A 10,364-nucleotide genomic window follows, 5' to 3' on the forward strand; every position below is an offset into this window, starting at 1 on the left:
CTTTTCGTTGTAGCGTTTTTCCCTTATAACATAAGAAAAATAAAAATAAAAGTATAGATTAAAAATAAACAAACTAGAGTGTATTGTTAGCTCTAACTGCGTTCGTATCAAATCAAGATTAAGTAAAATATCGAAAACTATATATGCCATTTCAGCACTTCTCAAACGAGAAAAAAATTTGTTTATTTGATGTTATTAATTTGTCTAAGATATTTATTAAATGGGAGGAGAGAATTCAAAATGGAGAGAGAGAGAGAGAGAGAGAGTTCATCAAAGGTTGTTTGATTTTTTTATTCGAGAGGAAATGAAGCACGGAGAGAGATTTCATCAAAGCATGTTAGATTTTTTCACCTGAGAGTGTTTGGGATACCAATTGTTGTGGTTCAGAGGTGTTCTTTGCAAAAATGGGATACCGATCGTAGTGCTTCAAAGGGGTACCTCGCAAAAAACCACAAGGAGGGTTAGAATTTTGTCAAGCTCAACGTTCGTGACCATACAAGATGTCAATGTTATTAATTGTTTGTTGTTTCATTTTCATGTTTCAAAAGAAAAAAACATGCAAGTCTCCTTACATGGGGGAGTTTGCACAATCCTCCCCAATTTTTATAATACAAGGGAACGTGCCATTCCCACGGCAACGTGCAATTTTCAATGCATTCATTAACTGCGTTCTTAGTGTCAAAAATAAAAAAATGATAATGCTTACTCGTCGTGCGATTGAATGTCTCTCGTTGATGCACTTCCTTGCATCAATGATGTTGGGCATCCTGCGAAGAGCCATGTGCCTTCAAGATGCATGCATAGGTGATTGCATCTGGAGAGAGGCCCTCGCTTCACATCATTGAAAACAAATTAGAGCTTTCTGGCCCTGCCCCCGTGGGACAAATCTGACAACTAATGCATTCCAAGTGTCCACACTCTAGATCACAAGAAGCATGATAATTTTTTGCAACAGCCCGTGACTAGTAATCTCATCATTAATTCTCTCCCCCATGTCAACGTCTTTCATAAGACTACACACCTTCAATGTGCAAGGCCATGGACTGCCAAGCGCTGCTTGCGATTAAAAAAGCGCGCACTCATTCAGGCTGCCGAGTGTTGCTTGCGATTAAAAAAGCCTGCGTTGGTTTGATCTGTCTGCGATTAATAAAGTGAGCATGAGCCGTTAGAAAAGCTCTTCCACGTGGGTTAACGAGATTACCCTGCAAGTATTAACGAGAATAATGAAGATACTGCAAACGACGTGGGCAGGCCATGGATTGCCAAGCGCTGCCTGTGATTAAAAAAGCTTGAACGAGTGTTGCTTGCGATTAAAAAAGCATGCGCTAGTTTGATCTGTCTGCGATTAATAAAGCCAGCATGAGCCGTTAGAAAAGCTCTTCCACGTGGTTTAACCAGAGGCCACGGATTTGAAATAGGCTCCTACGCTAACGAAGTAAAGAAAGCTCTAAATTATTTTTTCCTAAGGGATGGATTGATACTACCAAAGAATTTCCCAAAAAATAAAATCGAGTTTATCGATTGAAGTAAATCATTAGACATCGGTGATAATTGGTGCCCTAATTTGGGCATTGCCCTTTTGTTTTGAATGTGGGTTTGGCTAATTTCAAAGTTCATTCTCTTGTTGCTTATTAGCTTACCTTATTGATAACATGACAGACCGCCTTGTGGCAGCAATGAGGTAAATCTTGGTTTGAGATCCTCATGGTAGCTGGATGGAGGTTGCTCTGCTTGGATCTTTGTTGGCTTTGATGTGAAGTGTGAATTTTTTCACGTGAATCCTCCTGGTTGTTTCTACATGGTACTGTGATGCAGTTGGGATGTGAGTTTAATTGTGTTAAGGCTATGGTACTGGGTGACTTGGACATAACTGGCTTTGTGTGAGGAGGCTTGGTATGGTGGCTCCTAGTTAGTTTGGGGTGCGATCGTTTCTTTGGGGGGTGTTTGATTTTATTTCTAACACCCTAACCATGTATGGTTAGGGCTTCCCTGTAAAAAGCCCGTATAGACTGATATGTGTGCTAGTATGCTTTTGTGTATCTCATGGTGTGATAGTAGTTCTTTTTGGAATCTCTTGCCCTTCATGGCTCCTTTTGAGCATGGTGTTTTTTTTTTGGGGCATTTGATATGTTTTGAGAGAATTTTTATTTGTTTGAGACTGGGGAGACCTAATCCTTCCTTTTGAGCATGCTGTTATTGTATATTTGGCACATATTTGGTTGTGATTAATATAATCCAACTCTCTCTCTTGAAGAGAGTATTGCTTTTTTAAAAAAAGATGGGACTTAAAAAACACTTAATTTATTTGCTAATTAAACTAGACAAAGAAAAATGGATACACTTGAGGAATAAGTTAAAGCTATCTCGAGTAACTTTATTTATTTTTGTTTATGGTTAATACAATCTATCAACTCGCATTTGTGAGTATTGCAAAAAAAATAAAATTAAAGTTATCTTGAGTAGCATCTCTCATACGTCTTAAAAGTTTGATATTTAGAACACGGAATAGCTATCTTTAATTGTAACTAGTCTTGCTTGGTCGGTGTTTCTATAGAACATAACATGATATAGGATTGACATCAAGCATCTAGCATTGAAGTAAACAAAGTACAAAGTGCATTCGCAAATTTAAAACAAAGAATTGCATATATGATTATTGATTACCTCTATGGCTGTCTGTAAACTGGTCCAATTTCATGGCATGGACGAACTTTAAAAAAATAATTGCATGTGTATTTATTACTTTAAATCAAACATAGTCAAATTTTATTTATTTCTCATAGAACCTGAGAGAGAGAGAGAGAGAGAGAGAGAGAGAGAGAGAGAGAGTTACGTGTTGTCACAGTCAGAGGGAGTAAGGAGTCTTGTAACTCGATTACAAAACCTAGTGCAAAACATATTTGAGGAGGAAAAAGATGTGATAAAGGGTTTCTCTCGTGCTACAAAACAATTTTGCACAGGATAAGGTTGGGTTGCAACATATAAGATGCATTGCCAAGCAAGGAAATGCCTAGATTCACATCAACCACCTAGGAATAAAGTAAACATGTAAGAGTGTATTGAGGACTGTAATAGTGGCTAAACTAAACTTAAGGAAGCATTGACAAACTCAAAAAATATATAAAATATCAACACAGTAAAAATTGAACTGCACTATCGACCTGGTAATCGTGTATTGTGCAAGCTGGAGGACAATGTTTGAATCAAGCTACATAAAAGCAATGTAAATAGTTAAACATTTTGTTTTGCAGTTAGACACACAAAGTGAAAAGCAATGTAAATAGTTAAACATTTTGTTTTGCAGTTAGACACACAAAGTGAAAATGCTAAATATACACTGCACGTCATGCAAAAGTGCCATACAACAGTGTGGTGGAGAGTACTGTGTTCTCTCCAAAAAGTATAAGAAACGAAAGGCCAACCATGTCCCGTAGCATTTATGTGTTGCGCCAAGAAAATGCATAGGCATGGGGAATATGATGCAGATAATGGACCTTGCAATGTTGTCAAACTAGAGTTGTGATTGTGGAATCAAAACATCCACTGTTGTGAATATATGTCCTCTCCGTCAGACACAAAACACGCGTTAAGACAAATACAAAAGATGCAAGATATAGCTTAAACTTAAAGAGAGATGAACAATTTTGCATTCTTTTTGTCTCCTCATCCAGTTTTTTGGGATAAGTGCAACTTGGTCGCTTTCGTGTGAATGCAATTTCTTGATATGTTGGCATTGTGTGTTTTTTTAAAATCCACCTTTTACTGTATGCTTTCTTTACTAAAAGAGATAGCATTTTAGATCCTGACGCTCTATGCTTCCTAGTGTTTGAGATCCAAGGTGATGATGGGATGCTCAATGTGGAAATCGAGCTCTGTTGAGGGAGGGGTGAGTGTTACAGGTCTCTACGCTCGAGGCTATCTTGAGACCCGTTCCGTCCGTCCAAGACCTTTAGTCAAATTTTCTTATCTGGGCCTCAAGAGCTTCGAGCTGGTGAGAGGCCTTTGATATGGACAAGTTCCCTTGTGGAAACATGTATTAAAGAACAATGTCCATAAAAAACCGACCTTTAGTGTAGTTTTAAAGGACATACAGTGAAAATTCATGCCAAGAAGGAGGGTCCTTTTGATGGAAACCCACTAAAGTTGGAGGATTTTAGTGGGAAAACCAATAAAAGCTCTAAAATTTTCACTAAAAACCGGAAGACTCTTGTCTTTTCCATTAGTTTTTCTTTTGTTTTTTGGTGAACGTTGTCGAGGGGGGCGTGAGAGATGTCTCATGGGCATGGTCCCTTTGGAGGATAATTAAGGTGTGCAAGTAAAGAGGCAATTGCTTCGCTTGAAATATTTTGGACACCACACTTGGTCAAATACCACTGGGCTCACCAAGTAAACATGTATTGTGTCACGTGGGCATGGCCCCTTTGGAGGGAGGGGTAGACGTGGGTGAGGTGCAGGCTCAGCAGGTAGCGAGGTGGATGACTGCAGGCAACTGAGCTTCAAGGAGGGTTGGGTGTTGCAACAAAGAAAGCTCTCTCTCTCTCTCTCTCTCTCTCTCACACACACACACACACACACACACACACACACACACACAATGAAGAGACAAAGAACTAAGCGGTAGCGTAACCATGAAAGGAAGGGATGTTTGTATTAGTGTGATACCTGATTCTAGGTTACGTTGACATTTATTTAGATATCAAAATAGACCATGATGCTTCGCAAAGAGCTTGACTGCAAAAGACTCAGGAAGAGCTACTCATTCTTGAGGCACAAAGGGGTTTGCTATATCTGAATTTGTTGTATTACATGCATTAGCATGTGCCTTGTGGTAATATTTTTAAAATCCTTTGCTATGACTTTATATTGCCCAAATCGAGACATAACCCAAGAAGGCATGGCAAAGTCAATGGACTTTTGTGAAGAAACATTTGTATAGCTAGAGCCTACAATAGTTTGAAACTCGTTGCAATTGGAAAACAGTCGGATCATACCCAGGCTTGCAAACTGCTGGTTTGCTTTGTTGACATACTTTATAGCCAAACACTTTGAATTTAAAATTGGAATAGGTTGTCTAGATCGCATTGGTAATTTACGGGCATCTATCTAATACTTTAGTATCATCTGTTGAAGTAGAAGGAAGATGATATACTCATTCTTGTTGGAAGAGCTTTCCCCTTTACATTTTTGTGAGGATTTGAAATCCACCGGTGAGTACACTTGTTATCAAGCAAGCTAGTTGTGACATGAGATTTTATGGTCGATCAAATTTACACACCATCAGCTCCTTCAAGCTACGGACATTGTTGACGGTATCAATCGACAAGGAAAAGTCCAGTAAATCTACTAGCTTATTGTCAGGAATCAACCCCCTCAACGAGATGGAAAGAACAATAATGAGTAATGTCCATGTAAGCATTCATAGTTCCTTGCTCATTCATCTTCTATAATTATTTATGAGACATACAACGGTTCTAATGTAGTTAGCAGCAACAGATAGAGGTTGGTGTAGAGACCATACCAGCTCTTAGACTAAAGATATTGATATGTTTTGTCCTTAAAGGATTAACTTATCAAGCATCATTTCCGCATCAAGAAGTGAATCATCACATGTAGACGCAATCAACTTGATTGTTGTTGCATCCGTTTCCATATTTTCTTTGTGGAAATTGATTGCAATTTTTTGACAATTTTATTTTCCTTGATCTTTGAGAAGAGGAACTTTTGACATTTGGATGCAACTTCATGGGGAATATGCTCCAGAATATTGGTCGATAGAATAAAGACAACATTCTTGGGTGCTTCATCGACAACTTTCAAATATGCATCCTAAGACCGACTTGTTAGAGTATGGCATTCATTGATGACATACATGCTGTAATGAGCAGATGAAGACCAAATGACATCATGCATCAGCCTCTTGACTCCTTGAGTACCATTCTTGATCCCTACATTGTATTCTTCAACTTTAGAATACTTTCCAGAATCACATTCTATGCAAGTACCACACGGTCTCTGCCCCTTTGCTGAAACGCAATTCAATGCTGCTACAAAAATCTGAGCATAGGAGGGATTTTTTATTCCATATGGACCATAGAAAACGTACATAGGTGCAATTTTACCTCTCGATAAGGCATTACAGAGAGCTTGTGTGACAAGATTCTGCCCCACAATGTCATGGCATGCTTTGGGCATGTATTTCTGATTCAAGCTTTGCGATGCCTGCTCGGAATTGCTGTAGGTTTTCCATCCACTCTCATTAGCACCGGGCTATGGGTTCCATATAGCTCACCCCATTTGACTTTTGGTGCTCCTTCCCATGCCGCTCCCAAGGTACACTTTCACTTTGACTCTTACAATAGTCGAATTGGGTTCGAGCAGTGGAAGACTCTCTGAGTTTGTATTGAAAGACGTCTTGGGGACATTTGTCATTGCGGAAAAAGACTCGCTTGTGCTTGAGCTATCTTGCCTTCAAGAATGGACTTCCCTTGCATTTGATTAGATTAGTGAGAACTACCTTGTCACACCCATGTTGGGCTATCTTGCAATCAACACGTTCCAAGAGACGACGTTTGAAAAAGGGTGCAATATTTTCTTGAGACTCTCTCTTTTTACAAATCATAACCCAGTACACCTTATCTCAGAAGTTAACATGTCTTGTTATACCCAAATGGCTCACTTCAGAGACCTACAATGATACCATATGCTTTAGGATTTGAATCATCATTGGGTAGATCCCATGCCAAAAATAGGAGAGCACGTATGCAAACATAACGGAGTGGAAAAATTATGGATTTGGCAAGGGACCCACATATGGCTAGAAGTCAAAGCTATCAATATAGGAGCAACGGGAAACTCTTCCCAATTACAAGATGAAAATTGATCTGGTTAGAGCAATCCATGAGAACCAGGTTTTAGTTGTTGTGATTTAAGAAACTAGTTTAAGGAGAATGAGATAGGCTACATAATATCTAGCAGAAACAAGGTAATGAAAGATTGGTTATACACAACCTCCAAGAGTGGCGAAATGCTCTTGCTATGTCTATATCCAAGAGGGTTGCTGAAGGATTTGGTTGCGGGCTTGGTGAAGAGGTTGGTTTGAGAATTGCATGGGGCATGAGACAGAAATCAAGTATATAAAATATGGAATGCTTTTGTGAGAAGTACTTGTGGAAGTAATTAAAGAGGGTTAGTTCACCTCAGAGATGGGAAGGCAAGCAGCTAATAGCATCAGTCACCTATTTGGACCTCTACGAGCTCCTTTTTGCCTTCTGCATGAGTAGCCACTCTCCATCATTCAAGCCCTTAATAGACTTTACTTGAACATTTTCTACACATGCAAGCTCACTCCCATATATATACATTTAAGTAAGGTAGAAGGTAATTTCCTTACTTTAGTGTTTTACATACACATCATCCAAGACGTGACTAGCATCGCCATCTTGAATGCCACATGCTTGGGCTATTGGCCAAGATGCCTTTGATGCAGTAGAGAGAGAGAGAGAGAGAGAGAGAGAGAGAGAGAGAGAGAGAGAGAGAGATATGTTTATAGGCATTTTGAGAGAGTGCTGCTATCTGGTTGCACAATGACCGCTGCCAAGGAGTTCTCATCACTGCTATCTGGTGTTTTTATCACGTTGGTGCTTTTCAATACGGAATGCAAGCAATCACACAAAAATTGGATCAAATTTATAAGTGACGGTTGGGATTGAGCCAAGTGGCTGAACTCTCTGGCCTCATTTAGCAAAAGCATCTTAGGCTCACCAAGTAACAAGGTGAAGGTTCAAGTTGGCACTCTGAAACAAAAAAGCCTAAAGAAAAATAATCGACATGGAAGCAACTCACTTCAAACAAAGGCTTACAAAAAAAAAGCGACTCACAAAATTCAAACAAGGGCATACCAAAAAATTCTGCATCATAAGACAAAGAAAGAACAAAAAAGTCATAAGATGCCTAAAAACAAAAAAAAAAGATGCCTTTTAAAAAACAATGAAAGGACAATGCATGTTGCACGCAATGCATGACTTGGAGAGGCATTGAAATTCAAGGGATTCAAATGAAAGAAAGGGAATGGAAACCGAGCATGAAGCGTCAAGAAAGGAAGGCTTTTTGAGTGGGAGAACTTTGTCGATAAAAGGCTTCAAAATTTTGAGAGGTTTTTGTTAATTTCCTGCGTGCCTTTGTTGCGTTGTTTGAGACTTTTGGCGTGCTGTTGAATGTGGCGGGTGGCGAGTCCCTCTCTCAACGCACAGCTCACATTAACGATGGTGTTGAGTCGCGAGGCGCGGCCTCTTCTTCTGTGTTTGCAGGCCTTCCTGCTCTTCCTCCTCCTCCTCCCCTTCTCAGGTAAACCCTAATCCACGCTCTCCATTTCCTGCCTTTCCTTACCATTTGGATGTTTTAGCTCCTGCGCGATGTGGAACAATCCTTGACTAGCTCTCCCTTCCTTTCTGCAGATCATTGCTCGTGGTGCAGCTCTGGACCTCTTCCTGTGCATGCGCTTGACAACATCGATGAAGCTCTCGGTATTCTCCTCTCAAACCAATTGCCCTATTCTTCATTTGGGTTAACTGGTTATTTGGAAGCAACTGTTCTTTATTTTCCTTGCAACATGGTTATGATACTAAGGCGCGACCTCGTCGAACCAAAGAGAACAGCTTGTTGAATGTTGCTCACTATTTTGTGAATTGGTCTCAAGAGAGTATTCTTCAAGCAATGCATCATTTGTTAGTCTCATGAATCTATTGAGTTTGCCGTTGTTTTGGGAGGAGAAAAAACCCACTGCAATGCTGACTGCAAATTTAGCAAGCATGTTGTTGTTCTTGTGAGACTATGCGAGAGACATCAATTTGACCTTATATGTACTTTTGTATTCCAATCTCCAAGATCTTCTTGATGGTTGTGACACACCCATTGATCAGTTTATATGGTTCACTCCGTCGCATTTAGCTTGCCCGTGTAAAATGCAGTGCAGGGTGTTTTCCTTTTACTGGAGACTCCATGGAAATGCGGACCTTTTTAAATTGCTTGCTGATAGTACAGTTCTAGAGCGTAGAAAAGGTTGATAACCCGAAGGTTATGATGAGAGTTAACATCCTATCATAGCTAGACTAAAGTCTTAACATGCCTAGGATCTATAGCATAAGAAATCGAATGAAGTGCACGTGTATATGTTGTTTAACATCCCCAACGTTTTCGAGCCTTCTCTTCTTCCGTTTTCATTATATCCATCATTGCGCTGTTTCGGTGTTAGAAGAATTTGTTGCTTAGCATTGGAATTTAGTGATGTATTGCTATGGGATCACTTACCTTGCTTGTGGCATCACCTTTATAAGCAATTTATTGTGTCTTGCACATAACCATGGAGGTAGTAAATCATTTTATTCAAGCTTTGATGAAATCATAAAGGTTGTAGTGAATTGCTCCTTTTCTGCGGTTCTTGTAGATGCTATGGATGCAGAAGCAGAGCTTCATGCTTGGAGATTAGATGCATCTACATGGGAAGTTGATAGGAGGAATGATGAAGAGCGAGAAGATCGCCATCCCGCAGATGAGATGTTGGCACTTCGACATGCTGATGGCAGCAAATCATACATCCTCAGTGGCTACTAATGTAAGCCGTCCATTGTCTTTCCTTTGGGCCTTTTCAAAAGTGAAGCATAGCCCCAAAAGCTTGTGGGTACAGATTTTCCTTCTCGATGATGTGGGGATCTGTCCAAGTGATTCAACCACAAAACTCACTTCTTAGTGTTATTATTTGTATGTATATATATATACCCTCATAAAATGAAGACAGGGCTTGAATGTTATAAAAATTATATAGATTTGTATATTGTATTAGATATGATGAGTTGGATTTAAAATGTTTTGGTCTCGTGAACAACTAGTGTGTTTTTCTTTATCACATCCACCAAAAAAAGCGCTCGTTTTTTGTGGTGTAAGATGCGCTTCGAACAAGAAGAGATTTTGAAATCTGGAAATTAGGGAGCAATATACACGGCAATACTTAAAGCCAGCTTTGCAACCTTTTGTGTCATATATTGGCATTGCCTTTCGAGAGAAAGGGAGTGTTGGTTTTTTGAGCCCATGTAACAAGAGCATGCTTTTCTCAGCCTTGCCATGTGGGTGGAAAGAAATAGTAAGAGACCTCTCTCTCTCTCTCTCTCACATTGAAAGGCAATGCCATAGTCTGTAGAGGTAGTGCCTTCTTTTTTCTTGCTTTTCAAAAGAAATGTCACCTTTGCTTTCACATCGAGTGGTCTTTTGCTATACAAAATGTTTTTTCCAGAGTCTCAAATCTCAAGAACCAGTCGATGGAAGTTGCATTCAAATTTTATCTCAATATAGAGCTTAAATTACAATATGCC

The 10,364-nt window shown here is 39.5% G+C and overlaps 1 protein-coding gene across 1 annotated transcript; it reads left to right on the forward strand.

Annotated features, from left to right (window-relative positions):
• Positions 1–8,138: 8,138 nt before the first annotated feature.
• LOC147420824 (uncharacterized) lies at positions 8,139–9,839 on the forward strand. The gene is made up of 3 exons (XM_086504405.1): positions 8,139–8,343; positions 8,454–8,522; positions 9,443–9,839. The coding sequence occupies exons 1-3, from the start codon at positions 8,214–8,216 to the stop codon at positions 9,607–9,609; spliced, it is 366 nt and encodes a 121-aa protein (XP_086360531.1). The 5' UTR covers positions 8,139–8,213; the 3' UTR covers positions 9,610–9,839.
• The last annotated feature ends 525 nt before the right edge of the window (positions 9,840–10,364 follow it).

The sequence above is a fragment of the Adiantum capillus-veneris genome, chromosome 28 (genome assembly GCF_014529385.1).
Source record: "Adiantum capillus-veneris isolate H3 chromosome 28, ASM1452938v2, whole genome shotgun sequence".
Classification (NCBI taxonomy): Eukaryota; Viridiplantae; Streptophyta; class Polypodiopsida; order Polypodiales; family Pteridaceae; genus Adiantum; species Adiantum capillus-veneris.